Source organism: Lipophrys pholis (assembly GCF_963383615.2).
Source record: "Lipophrys pholis genome assembly, chromosome: 16".
Lineage (NCBI taxonomy): Eukaryota > Metazoa > Chordata > Actinopteri > Blenniiformes > Blenniidae > Lipophrys > Lipophrys pholis.
In genome coordinates, this window is record NC_137634.1 from 22,561,337 (window position 1) to 22,577,538 (window position 16,202).

Sequence of the window (16,202 nt, forward strand, 5' to 3'; positions counted from 1 at the left end):
CTGACAAATCTAATCCAGGCCTAAAAAGCAATGTTACTGCCTGTTAATGCAGCAGCGCCTCCTGCTGACCACCCTTCCCAATAATCATGGAATAATGAGGTTATGACATCCTGCATTCTCTACGTCAAAACATCACGTTGACCCGGGTTTTCAGGACCGGTACTTGGTGACTACTGAACAGTCTGTCTCACAGCTTGAAATAGATGTTTGTGGATCAGAACATGAACAATCACTAACTTGTGTACTAACAGAGTAAATGTACTCAGTCATGTCATGTCATGCCTGTGAGGAGCGAATGAGGGTTTCAATGCGATCCTGTGAAGACAAACTCTCAATTTATTGTTCCGATGAAGATAAATACAGGTTTTACAATGTGTTCCTGTGAGGAAAAACTCAGGGTTTATTGTGTTTTCCTGTGAGGATAAAGTCACAGTTAGCCGTGTGATCCTATGAGGATAAACTCAGGGATTACTCTACAAGCCTGTAATGATGAATTCGGGGCTTTTAGGAACATGAGCCTGTGAGGAAAAGCTCAGGGTTATGACGTTTAGCCTGCCAGAATACACTCAGGGCAGAGACCGCACGCCTTTAGCGCCCTTGACAGATACAGCACAGTGGTAAGATGGCGGCCGCCGTAGTCCGGACTCTGGGCTCCAGTTTGGGCAAAAACCTCCGAGAGCTTCGCATCCACCTCTGCCAAACGTCCTTGGCCAGCAGCGGAGCCAGGTGAGCTCTGCACCGGGGTACCGAAGAGTTATAACCCGCGTCAAGTTGATGCTGGGGAGAGATTTGAGACCCAGAGAGCGAACGGCTAACAGCTAACTTAAAGTCATTGAGAAATGACCCCGCCCCCCTCGGCCTCTAATTGGTTCTTGGTTACATTCCGGCCAATAGTGTGTAACATCTGCCATGATGGCAGCGGGTAACAGCCAATCAGAGGCAGAGAAGAGCGGGATCTACTGAGGAGCTATCAGCTAACAGAAACAGTTAGCTTAGCATGATTTCGACCGCACTCTTAATACAACATAAACTGTGTGTGTGTGTGTGTGTGTGTGTGTGTGTGTGTGTGTGTGTGTGTGTGTGTGTGTGTGTGTGTGTGTGTGTGTGTGTGCGCGTGCGTGCGTGCCACCAATATTACCTAGATGGGAACGATGCTATTGGTGTGTGATTGAAATGATGGTAGACGGTATAATAGATGGTGGCAGAGACAATTCGAGTATGATACTGTAATTTGGCACAGATGACCAGAAACTCATATTCATAAAGTTTGAGGTGTGTCAGGATTGTATGTCAGATAGACACCTGGTGAGGGAGGAAGTGGTGATTAGATGGAGCTCAGCGTCACTGACAAAGAAGTGAAAATAGAAATAATAGGAATGTGATGTTACCCCAGCACTTAGCCCAGAGGGACCCCCTGGAGGGTCGAGGTACGGCTGGGGACGAGGTACTCCAGCTACATGGACTGAGCTCCTGTTGGTGTGTGAATGTGTGTGTGTATGGGTGAATGTGATGAGCTATGTAAAGCGCTTTGGGGCAGTAGTCAGCGAAAAGGCGGTATATCAGAAAGTTCATCATTTATCATTTATCATTCATGTTGGGCCCCAAGTAGGTGCTTTATGTTTTGTAATGAAACCAGACACGTATGCTAAAAACATTAATATTGGAGAATATGCGACGTTCGTATGGACGAATGACCAAATTGGATTGTCATTATGGTGCCACTATGTAGGCCGCCATTGCTGTTATTGTCCTTTTACTCGTGCATGTGCAGAAGAAATATTTACTCTGGCCGTGGTGCACATGCACAGTAACAGCATTTTGGAAACTTTGCCTCGGTTCACTGAAAGAGATCACAATACTCTGATACATTGGTGGACAATATCAGCTAAAAAATAGTTATAGATGTGAGAATGTTTTGTGTTTGTGTGTTCCTTGCTGCATTGTTTTGATGACAGCGTTACTCAGTGTGTGTGTTTCCCTTGTTACAGAAACTTTGTAGAGCAGAACTATGTCACCTTGAAGAAGTCGAACCCCGACTTCCCCATCCTGATCAGAGAGTGCTCAGGAGTTCACGCTCGCATCTGGGCTCGCTACGGTGAGGTTGCCGCACAGCATCATGGGAGTCCATCAGTGTGTGTAATGAAGTGTGTGTGTGTGATGATGTTTGTGTTTTTTCTCTTCAGACTTTGGCAAAGAACGCAGTGTCCCAGTGGAAAACATGTCCGCCGATCAGGTGGCTTCAGCTCTGCAGACTCTGGTTCAGTCCAAACCCTGACCCCCACATCTGAATCCCAGATGCTTCAGTCCAACCCCCCCTCCTCCCCTCCCGGATCAGTCCCTTCTGGATTCTTGTTTCTGTGAATAAATGTCAATAAAATTATTTCTCTGTTCGATCACTGTTGTTTTTCTTCTTCATGGACAACGTATTATCAGCGTTAAAGTCTTTTTAGCTTGGAAGTGGTTTTAGCCTGGGCGTGTAAGCATTTGACAGTCACCTTCATGTCATTCAATGTGATATTTACAGTGTGGATCGTCTGCAGATTGTGAAGTCTGAAGCTGAATCTCCGGCTGGTCACTGCGGACCTTCAGTAGTCCCTCTCCCTGCCTGCAGGGGGCAGCGAAGCCAGTTTTCTTTTTTTTTTTTATGCTGCAGCACGGCCTCGCTACACAATGTTTACACAGTAAAACCAGAGGAGTTTTGTGTTTTCAACGTTTAGTTGGATTTTATCGAAGGAGTGAATAACAGTAGCAACAGGAAACTTCAACGACGTTTTGTCCTCGCTGCTGCCTGGCTGTGAGCAGCAGTGTGCGGCCTCCTCCTCCAGGGGGTGCTGCTGCGGCGATGTGAACCGGAAATGAAGATGGAAGCGGTGCCCAGAGTTACAAACAAACAGAGCTAACAGAAGCTAATGAGAGCTAACAGAAGGAGCAGGACACGCTGGTTAAACCCACGGAGCTTCACCGGGTCTCTTGAGTGGCTTTAAGAAGGTTTGAGGCCGAAGGAGAATAAAAATACTCCGCCGACATGCCTGAAAGTAAGTATATTAGCTGGAACATTAGCAACATGCTACTCGCTATTAGCCATTAGCTGTATGTGTCTTCACTTGAATTCTCTTAGAATTCACCTGGTAGGAAACGTCAGAAAAGTCAACATTTTAAGAAATATTCCCCCCATGAAGACTCTTATAAACCAGTTTAAAGGTTTAAAATGGGGCCATTAGTTGGGTTTGCATCGGTTCATTTTCCTGCTGTTTTAAAGCTTCTTTGCTCACCAGCTGAAGCATGTAGGGTTTTAAAAGAAGTAAATAAATATATAATCCACTCAGACAATTTTATCCAAATCTAAAACCCCACGCTAAACTGACATGCATTAACTTGAGCCATAAGCAATCATAGCAATATTTGTCTCGTTTGTCCTCTGCGGTGTGGTGCATTTCTTATGCCCTGTTTGTGTGTTTTTAGCTGAGAGCTACTCCAACCCACTGGCCCCTGAGGGCCACGAGGTGGATGACCACCGAGCTGCTGCTCAGTGAGTGTCTCGCACGCACACACACACACACACACACACACACACACACACACACACACACACACACACACACACACACACACACAGACACAGACACAGACACAGACACTGCTGTCCCATGACTTCACACCCAGGTATCCACACTGTGTGTGGTAATGTGGATTTTTTTTCCCCTCTCTCTTCAGGTCCAAACTGACCAACGATGACTTCAGGAAGCTGCTCATGACACCGAGGGCGACGCCGTCCTCGGCGCCGCCCTCAAAGTCCAGACACCATGAGTGAGTATTGTTTAGTCGGTCCGAGTGTGAGCGCACTGTGTTCTACCTGTTCTATTGCATCAGCAACTGGAAAATAAGATCAGATTAAATGTCAAAACCTCTGAAGAGAATGAGAAGATTTGTTGAAATCATAATCAACAAAGATTTCAGATTCAGACACCTTTATTTATCCCACAAGGAGCAATTCATTTGCAGATTCCCAATGTGTGCATTTACATACATGCATGCATTCGGTCATCAGTCAGTCATCAATCAATCTGTCAGAAATTAGCTTGTGACATGGGGAAATATCAGAACAGAAGAAACCAGATAAGATAAGCACAAAGCAAGACAACACAAGACAGTAAATGGTAAGAACAGTTATAAACAAACTATAAATAAGACGAGGATAATGCCATTCAAAGAAAGTTACAGTAATTGAAATTTTAAAATGGTCAAAGCAAGAGAAAACCGTTGACCTCCATAAGGTGCCTCTCCCATCTGCTTTGAATGGGACATTTTGTTGTTTTAATCTTTCCCATTTATTTGTGATTCATTCAAAAAGGGCTAAAGATGTAAAAAAAAAAACACAAAATATCTCACAAACTCTGTGTGGTCTTACCTGCTAATAAGGAGTTACTGTTGTTCTAACACAGAGCTCTGAGGAACTCTATTTACGCTCCTCTTCTTTTGCATCACTAAAAGATATTGCTGTTTCTCAGAATGCCGAGGGATTACAATGAGGATGAGGACCCTGCAGCGAGGAGGAGGAAGAAGAAGAGGTGAGTCGGCTGATTGTAACAACAGACGTGAACGTATGAGTGCGGTCACCGCATGTCCACAATCCGACTGTAACAGCCTGCGTGTCTGTGTGACAGTTATTACGCCAAGCTGCGGCAGCAGGAGATGGAGCGCGAGCGAGAGCTGGCCGAGAAGTATCGAGACCGAGCCCGAGAGAGACGAGATGGCGTCAACAAGGACTACGAGGAAACTGAGCTCATCAGCACTACGGCCAACTACAGAGCCGTGGGACCCACCGCTGAGGCGTGAGTACCGTCACACACCTCCACCTGTCTCCTGCCTTCACTGTCATAACACATCACAACGTGTGGCTTCGTTGTCGATGCAGAGACAAGTCGGCCGCAGAGAAACGTCGGCAGCTCATCCAGGAGTCCAAGTTCTTGGGTGGTGACATGGAGCACACTCACTTGGTGAAAGGTCTGGACTTCGCTCTATTGCAGAAGGTCAGACTGAAGTTCCTCAGGTTTCTGTCTCAGGAAGGGAACCACCACCTCCACACCTGTTTACTCGTGTGTGTGTGTGTGTGTGTGTGTGTGTGTGTGTGTGTGTGTGTGTGTGTGTGTGTGTGTGTGTGTGTGTGTGTGTGTGTGTGTGTGTGTGTGTGTGTGTGTGTGTGTGTGTGTGTGTGTGTGTTATAGGTGAGGGCTGAAATCACCAGCAAGGAGAAGGAAGAAGAAGACATGATGGAGAAAGTCCAGAAGGAGGCCAAGTATGAACAAAACCACTGGTTTATCAGCTGAAGTCCTGCTGAAACTTCATCTATAAATGCGTGTGTTTGTTTGTGTGCGTGTAGGAAAGACGTGGAGCCTGAGGAGAAGATTGAGTTCAAAACCCGTCTGGGTGAGTGTGACCGTCGTCTCTTTAGCCTCGTTTCCACAGTGCCCCTTGGTGCCGGTACGGGTCAGGTCGGAACCGGTTGTTGTGCATTTCCACTGACTCAGAACCGTTACCAACCGGTACCATTGGTAACCTTTTCTCGCTACCCCTCCACTTGGGGTACCAGGCACAATGTGCCGGATATGAGGGGGAGGAGCTTCAACACTGCCGTCTGCTCATTGGTCCGTGACAACCGCTGTTCTCCCAGCAAGCAGCCATTTCCAATCAGTTGTCCGGCAGCAATCAGGTCACTTTTTTGAAAATGTCCTCCCGTTATGGCGTCACATCCTGCACAACCGTTCATAACCCCGCCTACATTTCAAACCGAACCCCATGTAATGGAAACGCGGCACTGATATGGGTCTGGTTACATATAGCCGACCCCACCCGACCGGCACCGGCACCAAGGGGCACTGTGGAAACGAGGCTTTTGAATAATGTCGAGTCGGAGGCTTCAATGTCCGCTCACCTCTCTGAGAGAACTGACTCAACTGTCTCTGAACTTGCGACCTGAGTTGTTTTTGCTGTTGCCGATGAACCATCCTCATGTTCAAAGATGAAGTAATGTGCTGACCTCTGCAGGTCTGGTGGCAATAACAATATGTTTCTTATTCAGAGTGATGGAGTGCAGGTTCAGGTGGTTTGTGTTAACGCTGTGGGTGTCGGTGCCTCCTGTGTCTTCAGGCCGGAGTATTTACCGCATGGTCTTCAAGACCGGGACCTACGAGAGGAACGAGCTGTTTCTCCCCGGTCGGATGGCGTACGTGGTGGACCTGGACGACGAGTTCACTGACACCGACATCCCCACCACTCTGATCCGCAGCAAAGCCGACTGTCCCAGCATGGAGGTGAGTCTGAGTAATCTGATTACACTGGTAGGAGTAATGCCAGGAGGAGCTGCCAAGTAAAAAAAAAAAACATCTTTAGGTGTGTTAGCAGCACTCTGAGGTGACCCTGTGTCGTCTGTCCTCCAGGCCCAGACCACTCTGACCACCAACGACATCGTCATCTCCAAGCTGACTCAGATCCTGTCCTACCTGAGACAGGGCACACGCCACAAGAAGATCAAGAAGAAGGACAAAGGTGAGCTGCTGTCAGTACACTCGCCTGTCCTCCAAGCATGAGCGTCCCTTCACCTCCTCCTCTATTTGTCTTTCAGGTAAACTGGACGATAAGCGAGCTCCCGAGGCCGACCTCAGGTCAGTGCCCCGTGTCCCCGTCCTTCCCCTTCCTGTCTGGCAGACGCAGTCAGCTCACACACGCAGCGTGTTTGTCTGTGTTTCAGTATCTTTGATGACATCGGGGACTACATCCCGTCCACCACCTCGTCCTCCAAACCAGCCAAAGAAAAGGATCGACACCGGGACCGAGAGCGAGACCGGGAGAGGGAGAGGGAGAGAGAGAGGGAGAGAGAGAGGGAGAGGGAGAGGGAGGAGGACAGCAAGAGCCGCAGACACGCCTACTTCGAGAAGCCCCGAGCAGACGAGCAGCAGGTCAGACACACACACACACACACACACACACACAACAGGGTGAGAGGGCGGTGACTCTAACTAACTGTGTATGTCTACTCAGGTGATGGAGGTCGATACAGGTAAGCCTAATTACTGTGTTTTGATTCAAATTTACATGACAATCAATTTTCAAAACTCACTGATATGTTTTTGTTTGTTTGCTTGTTTTTCAGGCCCGAGTTCAGTCAGAGAGCAGATAAAGTTGATCAATGAGAAGTTTGCAGGAGCAGCAGGCAGCCAATGGCAGGACCAGGAGCCATATCCTTCACTACTATTGGTCGATGGGTGAAGGGGGCGGGGCTTCCTGTGTTGATAGCTGTATTACTGTAGAATTTCCTTAACAACATGTACTGGACCCGGGAGGAGAGATTCTGGCAAGGAGCAGCTGGGCGATTTCTTCGGAGGATCAAACTCCTATGCAGAGTGTTACCCTGCAACGTAAGTACACGACTTCTACGCAGCATGTGACCAGTGGACGTGTGATTCAGAGTAACCGGGATGCACAGTGAAACTCAAACCGTCTCTGTCTCTGTAGGATGGATGACCTGGCAGTGGACAGTGATGAGGAGGTGGACTACAGTAAAATGGATCAGGTAACTCCATCTCCCAGCATGCAGTGCGCTTCACTTTGCACTGTGTGTATGACTCCGTTATCTAATTGTGTGCGTGTGTGTGTTGCAGGGTAATAAGAAGGGTCCATTGGGTCGTTGGGACTTCGATACTCAAGAGGAATATTCAGACTACATGAACAACAAGGAGGCTTTGCCCAAGTACGTTTTTTTTTTTTTTTTTTACTTCTGCAGTGACTGACCGGCAGCATATTGTGTGATTTAAACTCTCACCGGTGACTGACATTCAGAAGAATGGGTTTAACCCTCAGCAGTGACTGACTGGCATCTGATTTGTAATTAAACCCTGAGCAGTAACTGGCAGCAGATTGTGATTAAACCAACAGCAGACAAGCAGAGACAGTGATTAAACCCTCAGCAGTGACTGACAGGCAGAAAACCGGTTAAACCCTCAGCTATGACGGGCAGGTAGCAGACTGTGTGTTTGACGGTGCAAATTGTCTCCACAGGGCTGCATTTCAATACGGCATCAAGATGTCTGAAGGCAGAAAGACTCGACGCTTCAAGGAGACAAATGAGAAGGCTGAGCTAGACAGACAGTGGAAGAAGATCAGCGCGGTGAGAGACAAACTCCTAAACAAGCAAATAAATAAAGATAAACTTCTCGCTGTGGACTCAGCTTAACTGCTTCTTTTTCAGATCATCGAGAAGAGAAAGAAGATGGAGGCTGATGGGTGAGAAACATTTATGTTCACCTCTTATTAATTCATCGGCCCACAGTCCCTGTCATGGAAGTGACAGGTTGGGAAAACTGTGTGTAAATATAAATTAAACATGGTTTATCCTTCTCTTTTCCAGGGTGGACGTGAAGAGGCCAAAGTACTGAGGAGCTTGTTTGTTTACGTGTTTATTTCTCCATCAGATTGATATTGTGATTTTGTGTTATTCCTGTTATATTGTATGGATTGTACATCAACAAAACGGCCAATAAAAACATGACGACCCAGTTTGTCTCTGGACTGAACATGCTGTCGTTGCTCCAAGGGGGGAGGGGGTAGGCTGAGAGATCAAACTGTTTCTTAATGTATTCATAAACAACTTGATGCATTAATGCTAAATTAGCATCAAGGCTAATGAGTGGTGCTTAATCTGTGTGTGTGTGTTACTAATGAGGTCTCGGAGCTCCGCCCACCAGACGTGTGTGTTTGTGTTGGACGAACATCAAACACAAAGTTTTGATGTTTGTGTTTTCGAGGATCATAAAGTTTAACGTGACGGCTCAGATGAACAATGGAGGCGTGTTGTTCGTTAACCTCATTATTATTTATACTGAAGCTGTATGTACAAGAAGTTTCAGTGTAGTTAACTCTGCTTGAACCAATACAGGAAAATCAGAAATAACAATGTATGCGGAACACAGCAAGCATGTAGAATCGGCTTCATTTCTTAAAGTCAACATGATTTTATTGTTTTCAACCATCTGATCACACATCTTCGATCACAGGAGCCAATCAGAAGTCCGAACTCAAGAGACCGAGCAATCAGAAAACAGGAACGGCAAAAAGCCCTGTGAGGTCGGGAGCCATAACTGAAATATCTTGACTTTAAACCGTCATCTTCATAACAAATAATCTGGCGTCAAAGATGCTTCAGTCATCAACGAAAGCTTAATGTTTGTGGAAACCTAGATTGAGAAACTAATCGTTAACTAGCAAAATGATCAATAATCTCCAACGCGTCAGTATTTACACATTATAAATACTTGATATATAAAAACAGAGCTGCCTTGTTAAGAGCTCATTAAACAAGCCGCCACACATCCATGACATCACACTACCTTTAGGCCACTTTAACACAATGTTTTGTGTCATGACTCCCAGTTCAGATTCTCCTGGGACTTGGTAGTTTTATAGTCGACAGTCACTGTAATAACAATTCAACTTCGTCGTCTGTTTATAGGAATGTCCGTGTACTCCTGTTGTAATTGTTTATAGCGTATTGTTCTCTTCCCGTATGTGTGTGTGTGTGGCTTCATTACAAAGATGATCAACAGCACTAACTAGTGGCCCAACATGGGTAACTACAGTTTCCATGTAAATAGACATCATATCAACATGAGACTTTTCTGAAACAAAAATGCAAAAACAATGCATTTTCACTTTAAATGTTTCCTTGCAAACGGGTCCTCGGAATGCTTTTTGAGCTGTGACTGGTTTGTTTTTAATGGATAAGTATAGGAACTCATTAAGAAGACGGTTTCAAATTGGATTGGCGCCTCTGACATCATCAGACATCACAACATAAACAAGAAGTCAGATTCAAAGCAAAAGACTAGTAAAAGTAACAAAAAGTTTTAAAATGTGGCTCCGCCCCTTATAGCTCCAGTTTAGGTGTGGCTCCGCCTCCAGCTGCTGAAGCTGTAGCTCCAACATGGCTCCACCCACTGCAGGTGGCTGATGGTGACTTTAAGTCTTTTACGTTTGTGTCTGCACATCCTCCGGTGGGGCGCTGTCAGACGTTTCCTGCAGAAAAGAAGAACTGCGGATATTTTAGCAGCTCACAATCTGAGTACATCAACCAGGTAACACAATACTTGAATAAAGTACTCAAGTATTGTAATTAATGATTAGCAGACATGTTGTTTTGGGTAAGTAAACAGGATTGTTATAATTAACTCAGAACAGATCAGACGAGTCACCATCAGTTTCCCTGTTGTTTGTTCTCTTGTTGACTCTCAGGAATCACTGCACCTGAACAGAAAGACACCAGAAACAATTCAACCCTGCCTCACAGTTTCTTTGACAACACTGTGACAGTCGCGTGACGGTGACTCGCTCTCACCTGCCAGTGAGTTGCACTGTTTAAGCGCTCGCTGCACCTCCTCTCTCCTCCTCCACTCAAAGTCCAGCGCCTCCTGCAGCCTCCGCTTCAACTTCTTCTCCTTCCTGAGCCTCTTCTGGATGGATGCTGAGGAGGAGACACGTGAGTGATATGCTCTTCTCTCACCTGTCTCCTTTCTGACCCTACCCTCCTCAACCCTCACCTGTGGCGTGCAGCTGGGAGCTCAGGTGTCTCTGCAGTGTCTGCCGGACGTCTCGCTCTCTCTCCACTTCCAGTTTCAACTCTGTCCTCTCCTGCTGGCTGTGTGTGTGCTGACAGCGAGCGCTCTCTGCTGCCACCTTCAGGAGGCCCTGTTACACACACACACACACACACACACACACACACACACACACACACACACACACACACACACACACACACACACACACACACACACACACACACACACTTACTTACTGGCCGTCACCATGGTAATGGCTGTTAAAGCTTCCAGGTGTTGCACTCACCTGGATGTTGGTCAGCAACGTTTCTGTGGACGACAGCCCCTCGGCCAATAGGAGCGGAGCGAAGGCGCCGTGTGTGTGGGTGATCGACAGCGAAGGAGAGGTGAGAGCCAGCTTCTCATAGGTCGGTTTGAAAAGGGGGAGGGGCACCAGGCTGTTGTCTGCAAGTACAAGAGGAAAGGTAAGAACAAAACAATCAATAAACAAAGCTAACGTAAACTTATAAACACAGAATAACGTGTGTGTGCGCACTGACCCAGCTCTGGCGTGTGTGTCCGGGTCAGAGGTGATGCTGGTGGGGATGAGGAAGCTCTGGAAGATGATTGGCTGTTTGGCTCCTGGAGGTGGAGCTCCTCCTCGCTGCATGAAGGAGAGTGGGCGGGGCTTCCTGGAGGAGAGTCCTTGAACAAATACATGTTAACAGTGGAGGTACTTATTCTGGCATTGGCCTGTTTTTAGTATAATTACCTTGCTGTTGTTCTCTATCTGCGACACAGCGGCCATGTTTGCGAAGCCACTAAGTTGAGTCATCTGGTTCAACGCCATAGCAACGCTGGCTGGTGGCAGGCCAACAGGAAGGACAGGATGCGACATGACCATAAAAGGAAGTTCTGCCAGACCTGAGGAGGTACGGACACAGACGTAAGGATGACGCTCACTGATGCTAAGATAACCGTAATGGGCCGTCCAATCAGAGCGCAGCTTCAGTTTTAATTTTTTCAACTCACGATTGGCCAATAGAGAGCCGTGCTGATGCAAAGTATTAAGGTGCAGAGATGGCGAGCCAGCAGGGGGCGCTACAACGGGGGAGTGAGAAGAAAGGGGGTGCTGCTGCTCCTTTTCCCAGGATACTTCACTTCCTCCTGCTGAGAAGACCAGAGGAGGAGGAGTGGAGGAGAAGCAAAGGAGGAATGAGGGTTTGGAGCTCTGACCTGTGAGCTTTTCAGACTCTGAGGAATCAAACCTGTGTCGTTGTTCCCCGGGTCACCGTGGAAACTCATCATCATCCTCATCTTCTGCAGCTTCAGAGCTTCAGACACCACGGTCAGACCTGAGGAGCAGGACCAAATGATTAAAAAGGTTACACCTAGTGGAGGGAGGGGATGGAGCTGTACTGCGTTGCTTAAGGAGCTCCAGAGGGAGGTGCAGGAGGAGGTGCTGCTTGTCCTGCGGTCTGGGCTGGATGAATAATGGATAAGTCGGCGGTCTCCGGTGATCGCTGCTGTTTCTCGCCCACTTCGCTCTCCCCTGCAGCCGCTGGCCTTCTAATTGTTCCTCTAATTAACTGATGACAGGTAATGAGGGAAACCGCTAACAAGGGAAGTTTGGAACGAGAAAAGCCGCTAACGAGCACACCGCCACATAATGAATGTGGCGAGAACGCGGTGCGCATGTGGCGGGCTCTCAGGGATTCACTTGCCCTGAATTCATTTCAGTTCAATTTTATTTATACAGCACCGAGAACACCGGAGGCATCTGACGGGGTTTTTACAGAGAAAAGTGTAGCACATGAACAGCAGGAGATGGAAAGAAAAACTCCCTTTAAACAAGAAGAAACCTGAAAAAGTGGTACAGGAGATCAAAGTAATACCATCCAGTGCTACTATATATTTTTGTCTCTCAGAGGTTTTGGGCCAGAAATGTATAACTGTTGTTTTATCTGAGTTCAGAAGCAGAAAATTACAGCTCATGCAGGCTTTTATGTCTTCAAGACAAGCTTCTCTTGATCACTGTCATCTGGTTTCATACATTCATGTATTTGTGTATCATCTGCATAATAATGGAAGTTAGTGGAGGGCTTTCTAATAATATTCTCTCCACGAAGCATGTATAATGTGAAGATTATAGGTTCTAAGACAGAACCCTGTGGAACTCCATGCTTAACTTTAGTCTGCGCTGAAATCATCATTAACATGAAGGAAGTGGAACCTGTCTGGTAAATATAATTGAAGCTAAGTTTAGTGTCTTTAACCCTGATGATCTAGTATCTGTAGTTGGATGTTAGGATCAATAGTATCAAATGCAGCACTGAGATCTGACAGGACCAGAACAGAGACCAGTCCTTTATCTGAAGCCATGAGAAGATCATTAGTAACTTTGACCAGAGCGTCTCTGCTGTGATTGGCTCTGACACCTGACTAAAATAGATCGTTAGTACATAAACTATCACATAGCAGACTTGCAGCAAGGATTTTAGAAATAAAGTTAAGGTTGGATATTGGTCTGTAAGTTGTTAAAAAACCTGGATCAAAGATGGACTAAAGAAGAGGTTTAATAACACCAACCTTAAAGGCTGGTGGAACATAGTCTGTTACTAAAGATAAGTTAGTCTGATCTGGTATTGACAAGACCAAAGTCACTTATAACAAGCAAATATGGCAGCAGTGATTTCTATCCAGATAAAACAGCAAATGATCCTGAACCCTGAGCACGGTCTGTCAGGCAGCTCAGACTCTTCCCGCCAAATGTCCTCCTGCAGAGTCACTGTGCTCACTCTGTGATTAGAAATATAATTAGCACGCTTAATTAGCCAACGTCAAAATGACTGACAGATTGGAGTCTCACCTCAAGCACTGTGTCAGACAAGAAGATTTCAAGACTTTTTTTTTTTTTTTAATGAAACACTTTAATGAAACAAAAAGTTTAACCTGATCTTTTGCACTTTAGTTCTATTCTTAAGTCAGTTTGTTTTACTCACCTGTATGAGACAGCAGGGCGGGGCTGAGCAGTCGGTGTGGGAGGAGCCTGGAGCCGTCTGTCATGGTGGCCACGCCCAGAGTGCGCTTTGGTGGTCGACCAGGTCGAGAGCTGGGAAGGAGAGAAACAGACTGACTTTTTATAGACACATTGTCCTGATTAAGACAATTCTGCTGGCCGAGGCGTTCAGGGCAACAGTTCTTGATTTCCCACTGAAACCTGGACCTGCCCAGCCCCTTCATTCTGCCCCTCACTCCCTCAATTCTACCCTCACTCCCTCCATTCCACACCTCATTCCCTCCATTCTACCCTTACTCCCTCCATTCTACCCTCACTCCCTCCATTCTGCCCCTCACTCCGTCCATTCTGCCCCTCACTCCCTCAATTCTGCCCCTCACTCCCTCCATTCTACCCTCACTCCCTCCATTCTGCCCCCCACTCCCTCCATTCTACACCTCACTCCCTCCATTCTGCCCCCCACTCGCTCCATTCTACCCTCACTCCCTCCATTCTGCCCTTCACTCCCTCCATTCTGCCCTTCACTCCCTCCATTCTGCCCCTCACTCCCCCCATTCTGCCCTTCACTCCCTCCATTCTGCCCCTCACTCCCTCCATTCTGCCCCTCACTTCCCCTGATTTGTGGACGGGCTCTGATGAGATGCTGCCCTCCTTCACAGTTCATATTGTCAGATGTCACACAGTAATCAGAGTTTGTGACTCTGAAGCTTCAGTTCTTTGTCTCTTTTGTTCATGTGACTTATCAGAGGAGAGCTGCAACCTGAAGGCAGGATTTTAGTTTTAATTGTAGAAACTAGTTTTCTATGACTGGAAGGCTCTCTCTGTAGAATGTCATCACTTATAAACGGGGCTATGCTAGAGAGAGCGGTTTTCTTTGACAGCAGTGAGAGGGAGGGAAATGAACAAAGGTATCATTAATCACCACTCCACTCTCGGCGACCGTGTTCACCTACTTTATACCGTTCTACTACAAACAAACCGCTTCATCTTTTTCTGAGGCCCTACCGTCTGAGCAACCACAGGGAAGTTGTTCAAGGATGCTTCATAATGTTTTAGCTTTGTGAAATCCATGCTGCTGGAAAACCTTGTTTTTCATGTGGAGGATCATGTTCGCTTGGCCTAACAGGAAGTTGAATAATTTGCGCTTTGACTTTTTGTTTCTTTCTGTATTTGTAGCTCAAAATCAAAAGCTTAAAACTTCTCCAGACACTGGATGGAACGATTGTTGGTAGTGGTTGGAACGACAATAAGTCTGATACCACTGCCTCTTGGAGAAGCCAAAACCGGGAGTCACAGATCTTGGTCTCTTCTTAACAAACAGTCGCCATACCTTAAGACGTCTACCGTGACAACAAGGAAAACTGTCCATTTTAAATATTTCCAGTCTATTAAAAACAAACGGCTCAGCCAGACCTAGTCCACCATGTTGTTTTAGTACTCAAGCCGTAGGACTGGACAGATCTGAAGTCCACCATGACAGACTGTATGCTGGAGAGCAAATCAACAGGAGGGTCTGAACATGGCAGCCGGCACCACAGCATGAAGGACACCAAGTTGTTGAAGGTGAGGATTCTTTCTTGAAAAGACATGTCTGTCAAATCCATCTCCAGCTCTTCAAATGTCCCTTAACCTTCTCAAGGTTGTTTTCTGAGCTCTCCAAGGTGAACTCCCAAATATTTGACCCCCCCCCCCTCCTTTGGACATGAGACGTCACCTATGAATCCATCACCTGCTGCTAAGGCATTATCAGCGTACGAGGACCATATAAAACAGTTTCGACTTTAAAGGAGAGAGACATCAGATAACTAGTCTTGTGTAAAAAATGCTCTATGGTCAAAGGGTATAACTTCCCTAAGCTCAAACCAATATCCCGTGGGCTCACCACCCGCAGGAAAGGTTCTTAATCGGTGCAGTGTGATCTGGGTGACAGTGCTCAGACTGCCACCCTTGAGACCTGGAAACGGATAAGTGGGAGAAGATGGATGGATGGATCAATCTGCTGGGTACACAGTATGCCTGCTCTTGAATGACATGATCCAGCACTTCCATTAGTCTAGATCAGGATCAACCTCGGTCTTCGAGGGTCCCTGTCCTGCATGTTTTAGCTCTCTCCCAGTTGGAACACACCTGAATGCAATGAAGGGCTCAGTATTGGGCTTTTTCACAACCTTGGTGATGACATCATTAGATTCAGGTATGCTGAAACAGGGAGAGAACTAAAACATGCAGGACAGGGGCCCTCGAGGACCAGGGTTGGGCCAACGTGGTGTAGATGTCAACACTTTGGACAATAGCTTGTAGCCCGTGTGTGATACGGAGACAGGTCACTGCAGGACGTTTTATAACATTTAGCAGGAGGACCGTTTATCCCAGGGACCTTTCCCTTGCTATGTATGTATGTGCAGCATTTCGTTTCAGCTTGTCCTTGACGTAGCTCAAAATATAAATTTGAGTTAAAAATAAATAAAGAGACACAGAACCATCCTGATCAGACTACATGTGTTTAAAGATCCACGTTGCCATGGTGACCATGGCCTCCACCTATGTTATTGTGAGGACACACACACAGGTCAGGGTTTGATTGACAGATATAA

At 46.6% G+C, this 16,202-nt stretch overlaps 3 protein-coding genes across 3 annotated transcripts in view; 2 read left to right on the forward strand and 1 right to left on the reverse strand.

The window, feature by feature from the left end:
* Positions 1–607: 607 nt before the first annotated feature.
* ndufa2 (NADH:ubiquinone oxidoreductase subunit A2) lies at positions 608–2,393 on the forward strand. Its single transcript, XM_080483822.1, has 3 exons — positions 608–726; positions 1,989–2,095; positions 2,184–2,393. The coding sequence occupies exons 1-3, from the start codon at positions 623–625 to the stop codon at positions 2,273–2,275; spliced, it is 303 nt and encodes a 100-aa protein (XP_080339948.1). The 5' UTR covers positions 608–622; the 3' UTR covers positions 2,276–2,393.
* Positions 2,394–2,478: 85 nt separating this feature from the next.
* On the forward strand, positions 2,479–8,568 carry ik (IK cytokine). The gene is made up of 20 exons (XM_080482502.1): positions 2,479–3,035; positions 3,463–3,529; positions 3,715–3,807; positions 4,509–4,568; positions 4,665–4,832; positions 4,916–5,030; positions 5,226–5,296; positions 5,381–5,427; positions 6,148–6,311; positions 6,438–6,546; positions 6,623–6,662; positions 6,749–6,956; positions 7,039–7,057; positions 7,151–7,235; positions 7,329–7,415; positions 7,513–7,570; positions 7,659–7,747; positions 8,056–8,164; positions 8,246–8,280; positions 8,405–8,568. Exons 1-20 carry the CDS (start codon positions 3,026–3,028, stop codon positions 8,430–8,432), a joined length of 1,662 nt encoding a protein of 553 aa, XP_080338628.1. The 5' UTR covers positions 2,479–3,025; the 3' UTR covers positions 8,433–8,568.
* Positions 8,569–10,246: 1,678 nt separating this feature from the next.
* LOC308121900 (dachshund homolog 2-like) overlaps positions 10,247–16,202 on the reverse strand; it is a gene marked incomplete at both ends in the record, with an annotated part of 7,968 nt that continues 2,012 nt past the window's right edge. The window contains 9 exons of the mRNA XM_080483426.1: positions 10,247–10,296; positions 10,388–10,513; positions 10,590–10,737; positions 10,897–11,054; positions 11,150–11,294; positions 11,362–11,513; positions 11,622–11,690; positions 11,858–11,944; positions 13,592–13,701. Coding sequence (XP_080339552.1) covers positions 10,247–10,296; positions 10,388–10,513; positions 10,590–10,737; positions 10,897–11,054; positions 11,150–11,294; positions 11,362–11,513; positions 11,622–11,690; positions 11,858–11,944; positions 13,592–13,701 — 1,045 coding nt within the window. The remainder of the gene's footprint in view (positions 10,297–10,387; positions 10,514–10,589; positions 10,738–10,896; positions 11,055–11,149; positions 11,295–11,361; positions 11,514–11,621; positions 11,691–11,857; positions 11,945–13,591; positions 13,702–16,202) is intronic.